Source organism: Pinus tabuliformis, chromosome 3_1 (assembly GCF_031772625.1).
Source record: "Pinus tabuliformis cultivar Carrire ecotype Pingquan chromosome 3_1, CPIR1, whole genome shotgun sequence".
In the NCBI taxonomy this organism is placed as follows: domain Eukaryota; kingdom Viridiplantae; phylum Streptophyta; class Pinopsida; order Pinales; family Pinaceae; genus Pinus; species Pinus tabuliformis.
In genome coordinates this window covers 616897243-616915383 of record NC_142301.1, presented here as the reverse complement: position 1 = coordinate 616915383, position 18141 = coordinate 616897243, and the positions used below count along the sequence as shown (strand labels likewise).

Here is an 18141-nt window from a genome sequence, read left to right as displayed (position 1 = left end):
TACGTCCTCGGGAAGATTGTGCAGGGGGTCCAGGGTGGGTTAGACCTAGCCCAGATTGTGAGTCAGGACCCCCTATGTGCCTAGATGGAGGTTGTAGGAGTGAGGCACTACCGAGTGGGAAGTGGCCGAAACCCTGGATGAGGATGGGGTCAGATGGATAGTAGGAGAAGAGGGAGCTATGATGGGCGGAGGGATGCAAATTGTGCAAGTAATAACAGGAGCCAGAGGTGCATTAAAATCCAATGATGAAACAATGGAAAGTGATAATGAAGATGAGTGAGAGGATAGGGGTGAGAAAGGAGTAGTACTCGATTTTCACGCCATCTCCACAGCAGCAGCAGCTCTTGCCCAAGTCAGAGGGGGTGAGGGCGGCTTGCAGGCTTCTTTCGCATCCTTTGAGGATTCACCAAAGTTAAATAGTTTTGGGACTGGGATGCTGATTCGCGTTGCCGACACAGGAGCTCGAGTTGCCGACACAAGTGCTTTTCCTTTTTGTGGCGGTGGAGAGCCGAGGGGATCTACTGGTTTCGCGAGCAGAGGACATTCCTTGAATACGTGCCCTACCTTATGACACCTTCTACAGCGGAATGGAACACCCTCGTAATCCAAAATCTGTATTTTGGTGTAATGCCTCCGTTTGAGGGTGATCTTTTCTTCCAGACCCTCCCTCGTGTCCAAATGAACCAGGATTCTTGCCAGCGCACGGTTTTTTGTCTGAACATAGGTTTTATCATATTCCAGATACGTCCCAAGGGCATTTCCAATCCTAATAAACACCGCTTCAGACCAGAATTGTAGAGGAAGACCTGGTAATCGCACCCAGATAGGTCTTGCTCCAATTTGCTCCTGTTCCGGATCAAATAGCGGTGACCAGCACTTGAGGAGGACCAATGCCATCTCTATGTGCCAGTATTTTGCAAGAATCAGATCAGTATAGTCTGCCTTTGAAAAATGTAGGGCAAACCAACCCCGAGCCAGGCTCTGAACCTCTGGGAGTTCCTGAAGAATGCCACCCCAGATCTCTTTTACCCAATTTGTGAGCTTGGTTGCTGAGTAAGCCCTTCCTCTCACATGCCCAACAAGTACCCTGTTGGCCTTGTCCACCACCTCGCCCATTGGTATGTCTTCACCAAATGTGATGGTAAGGTCCTTTGCTGAAGTCTTCACGCACTTGACCTTTCTCTTCCCTGTTCTTGGCGCTGATGGGTGTTCCGTCAATGGATCTAAGCCCACATCCTTCAGGGGAGTCATAGCTTTTGATTTTATGACCGGAGAGTCGAAACAACCCGAAGGGAGGGTATTAGGGTTTGCAGAAACCAGAGGAGGCGAGCTCGGGGGGGGGGGGGGGGCGACGGGTTATGGGGAGGGAGCAGATCGAATGCAGGAGAGGGAGGCGATATGGCAGTAAGGAGATTGAGAGTGCCAGGGGAGAGCGGGGGTAATCAAGTCCCGAGGTTTCCAGAGAGAGAGATCCAAAGCACAGCGACGAGGCTGAGGATCTCGGAAGCGTGATAATTGGCGAAGAACCCGGGTAAGGAGAAGCAGAACTGTCAATGTTAGGGTTAGGGCTTCGACTGCCAAATATGGTTTGTCCCTTGAACGGATCCTGGGAATAATCAAGGGCCTCCTCTTCGATATCCATCTCTTCCATTAACAGAAACCGCCACCAAAACCGCCAGGAAGATAGTTGACCATGCGCACAGTAAACGGATGTCGACAGGTCGAAATGGTAGGGTAACAACTATCGTGGGTGCCCGATTTACTGAGATTAATATTTGTTCTGTCTCTGTGCAGGTGCAGGGATGCGCGCACGCCACCTGCCCGCCTGCGGCCACGTCAGAGCCCAGAACATCTTCGCCTTTTCAAATCCTCTCTTTCAATCAAATTTCTATTAATATATTATATTAGATCAACATTAATAATATTTTATTATTAATATATTAATATTATTTTATTCAATAATCATTAGTAATAATATTTTATATATTATTTTTAATGATATATATATATATATATATATATATATTCTAACATTATATTTTTTTTATATAATAATAATAATATTATTATTAATTATTATTTTTTGGAATATTATTATTATTATTTTTTGGCTTGCTCTTTATAATTTGGTTACGTTTTTTTCCTTTTTGGCCTATGAATTTTGCTTCTTATCTTTTTTAGATGAAATGTTCACTGGAAATATGGGATATTTCAACTTCTTTTTACACATTGTGACTTAAATTTATGGTACAAAATTGTATTTAGGATCATGGAAATATGCATTAAAAAACATAATTTCGATCCAAAAACTTCCATCACAATATGAATTACAACTATGAAAGTGTTTGACTTTAGACTTTTGTGATCCATACTTATTTTGATAATGTCCTTTGGATTAATCACATCATAAGTTATTGGTCTACGTTTCGAAGCATCCAATAATCCTCAAGATAACGGTAAAAAACCCAATCTGTCATAAGATGCATCCAGTTCCAGAAATAACCTTTGAGAAAATAAAATATTTTTAATTAAAAATTAAAAGTGAGAATAAGTTAATATATTATTACATTATAATTTAAATATTTTATTATTATTTTTTAAATCAAATAAATCAATATATAATATTATATTATAAAAATAAAATAAATAAAATAAAAACAGATAATAAAAGAAAAAATAAATGGAATAGAACAACATAGCAGACTTCAAGAAGAATGGAAAAAAAATTAAATTATTTATAAAATGAGAATTATATTATTTTATATTATTATTATATAATATTAAAATACTTATGTAGAAATTATAAAACAAGTTAAAAAAAACAAGAAGAAATGAGAATTATATTATTTTATATTATTATTATATAATATTAAAATACTTATGTAGAAATTATAAAACAAGTTAAAAAAAACAAGAAGAAAAAGGACTATGATAAGTTGTATAATATTTACCAATAAACTACAATGAAATATAAATAAATAAATAAAAAATAAAATAAATAATAATAAAAATAAATAAGTTTAAAAATAATAATAATAATTAGAAATAAAAGAAAGACATTACAAGAGAATGGATTAAAATAAAAAAGAAAAAGAAAAAGAAAAAAAAGGGATAAGAAATATTTAAGAAGAGAGAGCACGAATCTAACTCACTCTTAATTTCCAACCATCATCCCCATTAAGATTAATTGCATGTTTCAATCTAGATGACCTCCCTTAACTTCTGATTGTGGAAGTGATCAATCCTTGCGATGACCTTGGAATTCTCAATGCATACATGGCTTTTGGTTTTCTCAGCATGTTCAATTATAGTTGAACATGCGAGAACAATTGTGCTTAATATCTGCTGCATGTTCTTGAATTATTTTATTAATAGAACTACATATTCCCTAATTTAGGGAATCCCACAAGAGCAAGGGATTGATTAAACACCTTTCATGTCTTTAGGGTTAACCGGGTCCTTAACGAATCTAAGGGAATTTCTAATGGTATTAAGGGGTTTGAAGGTAGCAAAAACATGGTTCTTTTTAAGGATATGAGCAATCTTATTAGTGGTCCCATGGATGAATGAAAGTTGGACCTTGGAAACTTGTTCATCACGAGCATTTTTTATTCTCGGTTCATTATTGGCTCGTTGAAAAGCTCAGAGACCTTGCTGCTTGTTATATCCATTCCTTTCAAAGACTTCCAAAATATGAGATTTCTCCTTTTAAGTGATTTTCATCAGAAATCCTTAGAGCACGGGTGGTTAGCGTGTTAAGAACTTTGAATTTTTGCACCGAAAAATGGTGAGAATTAGCATGAAGATATTGTTTCGTGTGTGATTTTTTACGAAAAACTTGGTGGGATACAGAACCATCTTCCATTACAGAGAGGAGAATATCAAGGAAAGGAAGGCTAATGTCAACCTCAACCTCCATTGTGAAATTGATAGAGTATTGAAAATTAAGATGGGAAAGAAACAAATCTAATTCCTCATGGCAATGGGGTTAGAGGACGCAAGTATGGTCAACAAATTGTTTCCAACACTTAGGCAGAATTGGGCAAAGGCCAATGCTTTGGTCTAAAATTCTTCCACGAATAAGTTAGCTACCACATGGGAGCGAGAAGAACCCAACTCCGGAAATTTGTTCATAGAATTCACCTTGAAAACTGAAAAAGATAAAGATTAAACAAAGACCAATTAATTTAATAATATCATCACACAATTTTCTTAAAAAAAACCAATTACTTTATTATAAATTATTTTTTAATATAAAAATAAATTCATCGCTCCCACTTCAATCTAATTATACAATATTAAACATTCCCACTTCAATCTAATTATACAATATTAATTTTTGCATATTTCAATTTCATTAATTCTTATAAATTGCTTTACAAATTTCACATTCTCTTGAAATTATTTATTAAAGAGAGCCGCAAAACACCCGATTTCATTAATTTAAAATAATTATCATCAGATTCCCTTACAAAATTTCACATTCTCGCCCCAAAACACCGTATCATTTAAACTATCGATAGGCTAAAGGCTATGAAATCCAGCCAAAATAAAACCTTATCCTTAGCACGTTGTCCTATGCAATTTAGATTTAAGTATTTTATATCTCCTAGATATTTAACGTGTTAGAAAAAATGAAATATCCAACATTTAATGCCAGAAATACCGAAAGTCTTTGCCAAATAGTCTCTGGTATCGTCATCCTCTCTCTCTTATTTTCTTTCGTCGACTCCTGTCTTCGATTCAGCCTGCGAACGGGAATGCTTCGAGCGATGATTATTGCAGAGCACTGAGCGGTTTACGAATGCCGGTATCGTGAAACCAGGTTGGTTTAATAAATCGGTGTTTCGAGGGTTTCTTCCCAGCTCTGTAATTAGTTCAAGGCCGATTATAATCTGAAATCAGTTATTCACAGCGGACTGATCTGGTGCACTTTTACTGAAATTTATTCAAACATTACAATCTAGGTACGAAGGCGTTGTAAATTTGACTTCTCAGTTTTGCTAATTAGAAAGATGAACATTGATTTTTCGGGAATTTGGAATTAGAAGGGGCTTATCTAAATATGAAGGCAATGAATTACAGGGTTTCATTGCATTGCATGACATTGTATTGTTTCTCAGTTTTGAGGCAAATCGGGTTTTTGGTGAAGTGGGTTTATGTTTAGTTGTTCTGTGGAGGTGCCGAGTTCAATCCCCACAGAGTTACCACAATACCCAGTTCAGGAAAGAGGCCGTATTCATTAGCCCAATTGAGACTTGATCCAGATCATATTTTTGGCGAGTGAAACGCCCTTTGTTTATTCAGAGAAACTGAAACTTCGTTTGTGTACAATTGGTACAACGAGCGTGTAAACGCTGCCCCTTTTTTCCGCAGCCTGTTATCAAGTGGGGCATGCCCATCAGGACTCGAAATTTGATAAGATCCCCCACTTCTCGCTACACCACAGCTTGACCAACGGATGACCAGATCATGAGATTAGTCGTAGGTTTTGGCATGCGAAGCCCCATTTCCTTTGCCGCTATGTGCGAGGCCTCGTTTTGAGGTATTTTCGTAACAAAGAGGGCTCATATGGGACTCGTGATACTGAAATTTGCTGTGAGGGTGATGATGGTTAGACTGTGTTGTTAAGCAATTATCGGTTTGGCGTGAGGGTCTTTAAGAATGAGGAATCCCTATGGGAATATGCTGGAGTCAGGGCATAAAGTAGTTATCCCGCAGAAGTCATTGTTCAGAGTTTATGGGTCTGTAATTTTATTGTGTCCTCTTTTAGGAATTTGGGAATGTATGCTTCGAAAAATGAAATACTTTTGTAGACCAGAGTGGTTGTAGTTGTGTTATTTCTTCAGGAATTTTAAATCTCTCCAGCGAGAGTTGGCGGTTTATTACATTGCTTGGTGAGGTGCAACTGTTGTAAAGATATCATTTGCAATTATGCTTTAGAGGCTTTGAAGCAGGTGGGTTCTTAAAAGTATACATCGGGAAGGTGTTGAAAGCCCCTGCAAGTTCATTAACCAAAGTGTTGCTGCAGACATCTTTCGGTCCACCTTATACAGTATCTTATTTTTAATTGAAAGCGAGCAGCTAGTTGAAGATGTTTATTACTTGGAGAAGGAAGTAATAAAGCGGAACTGATTTCTAAAAGGGAAGGATAGGTGTGTGTTATTCTGCCAGTCAAGAGAGATGGACCACACTGGAACTGTTCAAGCTTCTTTTTCGTCAATTGCTGGAACCAGGAAGGAGAAGAAAAAACAGGTGAAAGACGAACTGGACCGGCTCCGACAAGCGGAAAAGAAAAGGAGGCGTCTTGAAAAGGCATTGGCAACGTCTGCTGCTATCCGTACTGAATTAGAAAAGAAGAAGCAGAAAAAGAAAGAGGAGCAGCAACGGCTCGATGAAGAGGGAGCCGCCATTGCAGAGGCCGTAGCACTTCATGTTCTTGTGGATGAAGATTCCGAGGAGACATCAAAGGTTATTTTAAATGTGGATGAAAAGGCTGGCCTAGAACAATGTCCTTATGTAGGCCTCATGCCTGGGAACTCAACCACTGCTGCTAGAAACATTGAGCTCTGTTTGATAGCGCAGAAAAAGGAACTTTATTGGAATAGCATAAAGTGCTTTGGAGACATAAACTATTCTCAAGGTTCTGGCGGCAGGGAGAGAATTTCTGGTTCAAAGGAAGCAGCATGGCAAAAATATGATTGGAAGGTGCCTCATTGTAGAGCGATTGGTAGAACAATTAGGGATAGCTCTGAAATTTATGGAAGAGAACTTGTCTTCGGGGATGGATGGAGTCAATGGCAAAACGTTTGCATGGTCGATGAGAAAAGAATAACATCTGATCATCGAGCAAGAGCTGCAGAAATGTCTGCAGGATTGGCTGCTGCTCAAGCTGTTGCAGCCCTTCAAATAGCCGAGGAGGCACGAGCTGAGGCCAAGGCTGCCAAACTGGCAGCAGAAGCAGCCATCAACAGAATTCTGGATAAGAAGTATTTGGTAGAGAAATTTGATTTTGTTGACAAGGTATGTGGCTTTTGCTAAACCGACTATCAGTCTGTTAATTAACACAATGAGTTGTTTGTATGTCAGATTTTCTAGGCAATTTCAAAATTTGAATGTGTATATGGTTTGCCGAGGGGGAAACCTTAAGAGTGAAATTTTATTGAAATGTTTTCTGATCTAGTATATTTATTGAATAGTCTTGTTTGACTGACTTTAGATATTGACTAAGTTATTTAAAACTCCAGAGCAAACTCTCATAACAAATTCAACTCATATTACCCCTATCAGGTGACCTTTTCACTTCTCTAAAGCTTATCTTTTGTTTATTATGGATAGACAGACTCACATTAGTTTTGATGTAGGTGCTCTGCATTGATGCAGTATTACTATTCTCGTCTATCTAAGCAAAATTCTGATTTTGCCTTTGTGCCATTATTTGGTGTCTGTTAACAAAGATATATCTTGATAAACAATAAAACTGTAGAGTATTGAAAACGCTCGGAGTCTAGAGTTGAAATATCAACTAAGCGATTTTTGTTTGTTTGTTTATGACATATGTATCTATTATGTAGCATTGGGTGTTGGTTCATAATTGTAAAGACATTTGTTATTCATGGATGTTGGAATATATATAATGACTAATTAGAATTATTTTCCAGAGAATTCATAGCAGAAGACATCTTAATTTTGTATATGTTTCAAACAAAGATCAGGGTTCATCTTTAGGATAATGAGTTGATCGTGGAATTGCTTGATTAAATCTATTAATAATAACTAAGATGCATTTAGATGCAAGCTCTTTAATCCTAGAATGATGTTGGCTTCAGTGATGTAGTTGGCCTAAACTGGATTGTCCCTTTGTTGATTGATAAAAGGAACCCAACTCTCACTTATGTCAAAGGCCCTGTCCTTATTCAAGTTGCCAAGGTGTTTAATTATTTCCAAAGCCACCCTAAACTAGCATTTGTAATAATGTTCTTCCCTTTCCGGGATCTGATATTCGAGCCACATATGGTGTTTTTTCAAAGGGAGTAGTTTGCTACAGTTAAGGTATGGATATGTTCATTTCAAATGTTTGCACCATGTTTCTTCATTCGCACATGAAATGAGTTCCTTGTTTCTGCTATACAGGATTTCCCACAAGAGCATGCCACCTTATAGATACCCTTTGTATTGCCGATGAGTATTGGTGTCTTTCATGGACCACATTTTTAATTTGATAGTTTCCAGAGCCCTGAAAGAGGTTAAGACATTCTTTTTCTTTTGAAGTGCAATCCTATCCATGACCCCCTGAATGTAAGGAAGGTGGGCTCTTTTAGTTGTGGCTCACCCCCCTCTTTCTATATCTTGTCTGGGTTATTGTTCTTGTAGCTTATGCTCTTAAAGACCTTGTTTAAAACTTAAGTGGTATTTTTCTTTCTTAAGATGCTCGTCATCATAGACTCTAATTGCTCTCATGGATAGCGTGTTAAGGACCCCAATCTTTTGAGATGGGTGGTGGTGAGAGTCTAAGTGAACACTGAAGGTAACTCCCAATGCGGGGTTTTCCAAAAAAAATGATAGTCAGGAGTTCTGTCATGTTTTCTTGTAGTTACAGCATGAGGAAGGGAATCCTCCCATTCTCTTATACCTCCATGGTGAACTTAATGTGATTAGATTGACAATGAAGAGGCTTGAAGAATTTGTCGAGTTCTTCCTTTTTGTGAGGCCATTTCATGTTCATGTCATCTACATATTTCTTCCATCTCTTTGGCTTGAGGGGATACAAATCAAGAGCTCTCTTCTCAAATTGGTCCATAAAAAGGTTAGCAACCATGGCTGAGAGAGTTTACCCCATTGCTACACCACACATTTTTTCTTAAGCCTCTCCATTAAAATTGAAGATTGTAGAGTGAAAATAGACATCTGCCAACCTAATTGTCTCTGGATGAATAATTTCCTTGATAACCTGCACCACCTCCTCCAAAAGAATTTTGGTAAATAGAGAGACAACGCTAAAACTAACAAGGATATCTTGCAGTTCCAACTTCTTGCTTTTTATGGGCTTCACAAAGTTTTGACATGTATGTTTATAATGTTTTTGCATAAAATAATATACTTCTAAATGTGGAAGTTTCTAGCTTCTTGGCACTTTATAGTTTGAAAATCCAAGCTTCAACTTTCACATCCTTTGACCCAAAAATTTGAAACCCCAATACTTGAATCTTAAGTCATCAACTTTTGCATGTCTGTACTTAAAATTCAGAAATTACATTTTATATTTTGGATAGCTTACTAGCATACTTCATTCCAACCTTCGACAAAATTGTAGCTTCTTATGGGTTTCTCATAATGAAATCTCCATCCTTGCATGCACAATCTTTCATAATCTAGTGGGCTGTAAATGTATTAGGTGTAGTTGTCAGAGCAATCTATATGCAACAAGGGAGGCCTGTTGCTCTTAAAAGTAGAGTCTTCAATTGAAAATAGGAGAAATAGCTCATTCATAACTAAGAGAATTTGTTGTTTTACAAAATACTAAGAGATGAAGACTATGTTGTGGGTATTAGATTCTCTATTCATATTTAACCTCATTGATGATATTATCAGCGAGATATCGCCGAATATTAGAGAAAATATCACAATATTTTGGCTCTCGAAAATATGGCGATATTTCTGAGATATTGCTGATATCTCGGCAGAATATTGCGCGACGATATAAAATATCGTCAGGCAGGCTAGGCCGCGGCTAGAAAAAGGGAAATTTCCCTTTTTTTCCTCATTTCCATTTCTGAGTGTTGGAGAAGGAAGGGGAAGAGTTTTGTGGTGGTTGTCAAGGAGGGATTGAGGATCAAACAAGGATTATCACCACCAACTAAGATTTTTTTGTGGATCAAAGATTGAAGAACATTGAGACAAACTTCATTTCTTCTATCAATAGGTATGTTCTTAAAAACCCCTATGTTAATAAATTTTTCATAGATTTAGGGTTATGCTTGCTTGCCTCTTTGCCTACCAACATTTTGTTTCTTTGTTTTTTTTCCATTTGCTATGATTTTAATCCCCATGAGCCAATGCAAGGGTTTTCTCCATATTTGGACAGCAAGCTTCATTTTTTTTTCAACTTTCTTATGCACCTTCTTATTGCCATTTTTCATTCACATTGCAAATAATGTAGTAATTTTTTTTTAAATGAGGTGGTTATTACTTATTATTTTTTGTGTTGGGGGGTTTAATGCCAATTTTTTGTTTCTTTTTTGCCCTAGGTTTGAATTAGTGCACTACAAATGTCAAATATGCCAAAAGCCTTGGACCCATTTTGGGAGTATGGGGAGCCTGTTGGTGGGGGAAATCGGGCATATATATCATGCAAATTGTGTGGGATCAAGATGTCAGGAGGGGTTACTCGATTGAAATACCATCTGGCTAGACTACCTGCACATGATCTAGATGTAAGGCCTTGTATGGTTTCTAACTTTCTAGTGCAGAGGTTATACAAAATCTCTTGAAGCAATTGCTAAACAAGACAAAACGATAGCTGATAGGGAGAGGGCACTAGTCTCAGATAGATAGCTGCTAGTTTTATTTGTTTTGATGCATGTGAGTTTATAACTCATGATGATGAGATACTTTTATATATGTGATGTTATTTTGTATTGGTTCTCCATATTTGAGTCCTTGATTGGATAATTATCAAGGATCAGCAGGATTTGGTATCGCCTTTGATGTATCATTTCTATTTGACATCATATATATCAGTGCTTTCTTCATATTTATGTCCTAATGTGTTTAGTTCATGTTGTTATTGCTTTGTATGTTTAAAAATCTAAAAAAAATGAATATATTATGCATTTTTTACACTTGTCGATATTTGCCGATATTTTCGTCGATATTGCCGATAAGATGTTTTTCTGGACCCTCGCCGATATTTTGCCGATACCGATATTATCAACATTGTTTAACCTATAATACCCTCAAGTACGTTCAACTTAAAATTAAGGTAAGGATCATGACAGTCGAGTTGCGTTGATGTAAGATGGCAAGCCCATGGGTTATGAAAGTAAAAATTTAAATGGCAGATAAAATAAATGGGTGGTCCATTGGTAGTGGGTGTTGTTGTTTTGTAAGATATGAGGAAACAGAGGGAGTGTAGTGGATGGCACATCCACTTGTCAAACAAATCCTCATTGTCTCAAGTAAGCTTACTAGTGGTTGGTTTTGCAAGCTACACTGAAATGAAGGCACTATATAATCTGAATTACCAATTTATCTTTTTTTTGCTGAAGCAAGAGTCGGTCCTTCTATTCACTAGTAGCTAAAAAATAGGTTACATAAAATACAACATACCCAAAGGTGAAGAGGGCCTAAGAGTTAACTAGCACCTTGAACTTTGGGTATTGAGCCAACGGCTCGAGAACCGGGTTAAAGGCCCACAAAACAAAACAAATCGCCTAAACTGTTCGATCTGTCTTCTGAGATCTGACGGATGAGGATCTATAACAGAACGAAAACAAGTAAACTCAAAAAGTCTTTAAGCGGACCCGACGAGGAAATAGAGACCACAGTGAAAAGATTTCGGGTCCGCTAGGGGGATAACCCTCGAGCAAGTAGTCCGCCCAAATTCCACCGATCCCAACCTTGAGGAGAAACGAGCAAGGAAGATAACCTGGACCCGCCAACTTGCACAGCGAACCTCAGCCGTTGATCTGCTTCTACTAGATCCTATGGCTATAAAGAATATCGGGCTGAAAAGAAGTACGAGGAATACCCGCCCGATAAAGGCGGTTTTCTCTCTCCTCCCTGAGCCACGTGTTGATCAGTTAGTGGCATCGGGTGCATTCCTATTAAACCGCTTAGGGTAATGAGGGCGCCCGAAAACCACTTTAACTGTAGCAAAACTCTTTTTGCCACGGTTTCGCTTCACGCTCTTCCCCCACTGCCATTCATCCAACTGAGAGACCCATTTGCTTCGATTTTTGGGTCTTCTGTTTGTTGAACCCTTATCATCCATCTGCTTAATTTTCAATTGGCTGCTTCTCCTTCATGCACTGATAATGCTCCCTGTCTATGCTTGCCAGAGTGTGGCAATCCTCACGCAGTTTCCCTACGGGTACCGACTCCCATGAACAACTCTTGTTGTCTCTTATACAGAGCACCCCTTCATTAGCCAGCCGATCCGCCAATCTATTGGCGTTTCTGCGAACATGAACAAATCTAAGTGTTCTTAGGATTCTTAGGTGTGATTGAATACGATGATAGACCTGCAAAAGTCTCCAATGGTTCGAAACTTTATCTGGTGTTGTGCTAGTGCCTATCTTTTTGACCGAATTAATTGTTAATTCAGAGTCTGCCTCTATGATTGTGTTCTGTAAATTGGAATCAATCAGAATTTCTAAGCATTGCTCAATGGCCATGAGTTCCGCCATATTGTTGGTGGCATTCCCCAAATGACTATGAAAGATGACTTTTATATTACCCTTTTCATCTCTTATGACTCCTCCGTAACCAACATCCCCAGGGTTTCCTTTTGAGGCTCCATCTATATTGAATTTCAAAAAGCCATGGGGAGGGGGTTGCCAGAAAGCCTTTCCCTCTGTAGTGTGTCTTGCGGTCTTGTTCATGCCTTGAGGGACAGGGGGCTGGAGCCCCAACAATCCCAGAATGTGAGCATCCTGGTGACAAGGGGGTTTCTCGGGGGGATGCTTTAGAACAGCATGAATAGTTTCTTTGAGCTGTTTTAAGATCTGTGCAATGATGCTTTGGGTTGTGCCAGATTTGTCCTTGAAAATCCTGTTGTTACGTTCTTTCCAAACATCCCAGATCAAAAATCCTAGAATCAGAGTCCAGGCTGTGTTGACTGTCTCATAATCTGAGAAGTCTTTCCTCCAATTCTTTAAAGTTTCAGTGATGTCATTTTCGTTCCTGTCAGTTTGTCTGAAGATTGAGGCCACCCAATTCCATAAGGTGGAGGTGAATGAGCAAAGGTTGAGAAGGTGATCCATAGTTTCTTCCTGCAGACCACATAACTGGCATCTTGATGGATCAACAAAACCTCTCTTTCTAAGATTTTCCCAAGTTAGAATCTTTTTCTGTTGTACCAGCCACATGAACAGTTTGATCTTCATCCAGTGTGGGTTCTGCCATAGTTCCTTCCATATCTTATCAGGGCTTGGATAGTTAAGTCTAGTGGCAATTCTTTTGGCTTCTTTGAGGTTGAAGTTGCCCTCACTGTTTCTCCCCCATCTTAGTTGGTCATTCGAGGTTGAAATCAAAATTTTCCTCTTTTCCAGGATCACTTCAAGAACTTCAGCTTGGGCCTTCAAAGGGGTCTCTTCACTGTACACTGGTACCTTCCATATTCTCCATTTACCATTGTCCCTTGTCTGATCCCAAAAGTCACTTACCCTTTTCAGTCCTTTATTGATGGTATCCTCTTTGATAATGTCCAGTCCTTCTCTGCATAGGTTAGGTTCCTGCTGCCAGTTATCCTCCCAAAACCAGGCTAGATTCCCACTTCTGATCTCCCAAAAACTATGATTCTGAACTAAGGCTCTATTCTCCCAAGCATTGTTCCAAATATGGGAGCCCCTGATGTGTCCTGTCATTTGAATGTGGTCCCTTTCTTGCCAGTCCTTTGCATATTTCTGTTTCCAGAGCTTAGCCCAGGGGTTTCTCGTTTCCTTTAGCCATCTCCACCAAAGTTTTGCCCCCAAAACTTTGCTTAGAGTGTCCGGGTCATGGAGACCCAAACCACCATGGGTTTTGGGTTTGCATAGCTTGTCCCAAGCTACCAGAGCCCATTTCCTTTTCTCTTCCCCTTTACCCCAAAGAAAATCTCTTTGGATGTTCCTGATTTGTTGAGAAACTACTTTTGGGACCGGAAGAGCTGAGAACATGAAAATTGGAATGGTTTGCAGGATAGCCTTTGTAAGAACTAACCTGCCTGCTAAATTCAAAGATCTGCTTGTCCATTTACTGACTTTGTCCTTCAGTTTATTAGTCACTGGCTCCCAAACTTCCTTACTCAGAGGTTTGTCAGTGAGAGGCATTCCCAGATATTTGGAGGGAAGATGATCTCTTTGAAAGCCTAGAATTCTTGAGAGATTTCTCTGAATAGAAATGTCAGTATTGAAAAAGAAAACTTTAGATTTTGTGAGGCTTACCTCTGTGCTAGCAGCCATAGCAAAATCGTGCAGGATTTGTTTGAAAGCTTTGGCTTCCTTGACTGTGGGTGTGCCTTGCAGCATGGTATCATCCACAAATTGTTGATGAGTCAATGTGTCCCCATTCTGAGTTAGTTTGAGTCCCTGGATTCTTCCTTCCACCTTGGCTGAATTGATCGCTTTGCCTAATCCTTCCATCATGAGAATGAAGAGGAAAGGGGAAAGCGGATCTCCTTGCCTGAGACCTCTTGAAGGCCAAAAGGTTCTGGATGGAGAGCCATTAAGAAGGATTGAACAACTAGCTGTGGTAACCAGGGCCATGACCCATCTTATCCAGTTGTGGTCAAAGCCATATGCTTTTAGAACCTCCTTGATGTATGACCAGCTTAGCTTATCATAAGCTTTCGCTATATCAAGCTGTATGATCATACTCGCTTGCTTATTAGTCTTGAGAGAATGAACCACTTCGTGAGCTTGAATGATATTATTGAGAATTTGTCTACCTTCCACATATCCAGTCTGCTCCTTTGACACGAGCGTTGGAAGAAGGGGTTTGAGTCTGTTAGCAATAACTTTAGAAATGATTTTGTACACCACATTGCATAAAGCTATGGGTCTAAATCTGTCTGGTGTCATGGCTTTTTCCTGCTTAGGGATTAAGGCTATGAAGGATGCATTAAGCGCTCTTAGAACTGTTCTTGATTTTCTCGAATCCTCCACCACATCAAGAATATCATGTTTGACTATTTCCCAGCATGTTTTGAAGAAGTCTACATTGAAACCATCTGGGCCTGGGGCTTTCCCATTGTGCATCTCTTTGATTACTTCATTGACCTCCTCTTCAGTCACTGGCCTGTTGAGATTATAATTATCTTCCCTGGTTACCAGTTTTGGAATATGCTGAGTGAAGCTGTTAATAAATTGAGATCTGTCTATGATAGTCTCCTCTGCTATGCTTTGAAAATGTTGTACCAGTACAGACTCCATTTCTTTGTGAGTATTTAGTTCTTTCCCTTGAGGATCTATGAGTTTTGTGATCCGATTATGTGCCCTGTGTTCCATGGTAGACTTGTGAAAGAACCTTGTGTTTCTTTCCCCTTCTTTAATCCATTGCACTCTTGATTTCTGTCTCCAAAAGATTTCCTCATGCTGGCATCTGTTGTCCCATTCTTGTTGAAGAGAGTCAGCTTGCATTTTCCTTTTCTCTGTGAAGTCTTCTGTGATGAGACTTTTGTTAGTTTCCTTTTTTTTCCACTTCTCTTTTGGCTTTAAAAATGTTTCCAAACTCATTTTTGTTCCATTCTTTAAGCCTTAGCTTGATGTGTTTGAGTCTCGGTTGTAGGAGGAACATTTTTGTGCCTTGAATGGGCATGTCTTCCGCCCACCATTTTTCAATATTAGTGATAAAGTAACGGTGAGTAAGCCAGACATTTTTCAAACTTGAAAGGTCCGTTCCTCGAAGTGCCAATAAACGAAGCTTCTAGCTGAATAGGCCAGTGGTCCGAGCCTCTGAAAGGGAGGATAAAAGTAGTCAGGATACGGCCAGTGAGAAGGAGGTCCTCTGAGATTATGAACCTGTCTAGTTTCGAGGCAACTTGAGAAGCTCCTCCTCTCTTATTGTTCCATGTGAAGGTACCATTTATTGTTTCCATGTCTACCAGCCTCATGTTGTTTAGGAAGTTCTGGAAGGCAATGGAGTCTCTTCCGAGTGTTCTGGTCCCTCCTTTTTTTCTATGAGAGATCTGATCATGTTGAAGTCCCCTCCCAGAATCCAGGGCATTACTGGGTGTCTCTCTCTCAGCTCCTCCAGTGAGGTGAGGAGCCTAAGTTTGTCTTCAAGTTTTTGAGGACCATAGACGTTTGTGATCATGTAACATTCCTTGTCCCCCAAAGGTTGGATAACCATTGAAAGATGGTTCCTAGATGCCTCAGCATCCAGGATACCAAATTTCTGAGGATTCCAAAGAGTGAGAATTCCTCCCGCTGTATTATTTGCTTTGACTTCTAGGTACTCATATTTAATAAGCCATTTGCTATGTATTTCTCTGATTTTGTCTATTGAGCATTTTGTTTCCTGTATAAACACCATATCTGGTTTTCCTTCTTTTATTCTGTTATTGAGATTTCTTTGTTTTCTTTTACTTCCTAGTCCCCTAATGTTCCAGGTTGTAAGCTTCATAATGATGGGTTTGTAAAAGAGTAACTGGTAAGATCTTTCATCTTGCCTGAATTAATCATGAGTTTTCGACACTTTGTCAGTAGTTCATTCTGTCTCTTCCTTCCTCTTTTCTTGCCTGGGTTCTTGGTGGAGTGTCGTGATGTTACCTCCATTGATTTAACCCCTTTGTTCTCCTGGATTTCGTGGTTCCTTTTGACTCTAGTAGCCTTTGTTTGAGACCTTTGGAGGAATAGCTGTTGTACTCTGTCAAACTCCTCTTGTGGTAGAGAGTCAATCCCTTTGTTGGTTCCTTGCTCTAGAAACTTTTCTAGATCTCTCTCTCAAGAATCTCCAGAAGGTTGTGGTCCTCCGTGCCGCCTTCACTTGGGGTCATCTCATGGTCTCTGCCGAGTTCCGTAGTGCTTGGTAGATCCTCCTTTTGTTCATTGTTTTCATGTATGATTTCCATGCTATCCTCTTTTTCCTTCTTTGCATGATTGTTCTCCAGTTCCTTGTCCGTTCCATTCACCCCCGCCCCCCCCTTCTTCTTATAAAATCTCAAAATTGTTATGACTTGGTAGCTTGTTTTCGCTAGGTTTTGGTACTTTTTACCCCCTCTTTTCCCTCTGCCTCCCACTTTGGTGAAACCTTCAGGGTCTTTTCCTATGTTGGTTTTTAGATTGTCCTCCCTTTTGTTGAGTGGGCAATCTCTGAAGAGGTGCCCATGTTCATGACATTTACGACATCTGAATGGGACATGTTCATATTCTACTGCCTGTACCCATTCCTCATCATATACTTCTAGGATGACTTCATCAGGGAGTGCTCCCGATAGGTCCATTTCTACACATATGCGGGCGAAGGAGGTATATTTACCTCGCAGAGTCGCCTCTGATATCTTTATAAAATGCCCTAATTTGTTTCCTATAGCTTTTAAGGATTCAAGCAGCCAATAATCTAAAGGTAAGGAGTATAGTCTAATCCATACCGGGACCGATGTGAACATTTCTCGCTCTGGGACAAAGTTCATCACCCAAGGTTGCATGTAAAGGCCTGCGGCAGCATAGAAGTAGGGTCCTCCTTCAAATACTCTGTCTTTGTCCTCTAGGTTAGTGAAAACCACTGTGAAAAAACCCTTGGACCCAAGATGCAGATTTATTTCTCCCTTTGGTTTCCAGTTGTTTCTTATCCAAGTGTACAGAGCCTTCTCCGTAGGCCATATGCCCATAAACTTACATATGACCGCGTAAGTCGCCATGTGATCTCTGTGCACCTGTAGTGCAAGATCATTTAAGACCACCCGGGGTTTAATGTTTGTCTTGGGTTTACAGGGTCCCTTCATAGATGTGTTCTCAGTTCTCTTACTACTGTCTCTTGATTTCGTTTCTCTCCTGACTTCCTCGTGGATCCCTTCCTGTTCAAGGGATTTGCTGCTTTCCGACTTTTGAGTGCCTGTTTTCTTTGTTTCTGCCTCCGTTGGTTTCTGGAATTTGTTCAGACTCGCCTCCTTGCTTCTGTTTGATACCACGTTACTGTAGGAGGGAGTGGAGCTCCCCCCTTCGTGCCCCTCCATTGTTACCAGCTCGCACCTGTCGCTCCTTGTTCAAAACCCTAGCCTCCCACCGTAATCGTGTGAACCAACCGAGAAGGTGATCTTCCTTTCATAATATTCAAACCTGTTTCATTATTAGATTTATGAATTTGTTCCTGAATTACCAATTTATCAATAAAGGTAGGTAGATCTAATTGTTTGGAAAGTTGGTTCCAATTCTGACAATGGCCATTAAAGTGGGAATGCATTATCTAAAATGTATTGTCTCGTTGTTTGGTAGTAATACC

The 18141-nt window shown here is 39.5% G+C and overlaps 2 protein-coding genes across 8 annotated transcripts in view; one reads left to right on the top strand and one right to left on the bottom strand.

Annotated features, from left to right (window-relative positions):
* Positions 1–315: 315 nt before the first annotated feature.
* LOC149188518 (uncharacterized) lies at positions 316–1251 on the bottom strand. Its single transcript, XM_089409979.1, has one exon. It carries the CDS (start codon positions 1249–1251, stop codon positions 316–318), a length of 936 nt encoding a protein of 311 aa, XP_089266105.1.
* A 3386-nt stretch (positions 1252–4637) lies between these two features.
* The window catches only part of LOC149188517 (uncharacterized), a 49297-nt gene continuing 35793 nt past the window's right edge, over positions 4638–18141 (top strand). For 2 of the 7 annotated variants that reach the window (XM_089411664.1, XM_089411666.1), the window contains exons 1-2: positions 4638–7023; positions 7220–7290. In XM_089411664.1, the coding sequence (XP_089267790.1) occupies positions 6184–7023; positions 7220–7290 (911 nt within the window). In that variant the 5' untranslated portion in view covers positions 4638–6183. The remainder of the gene's footprint in view (positions 7024–7219; positions 7291–18141) is intronic. The other 5 variants (XM_089411669.1, XM_089411670.1, XM_089411667.1 and 2 more) reach the window with 4 other exon arrangements.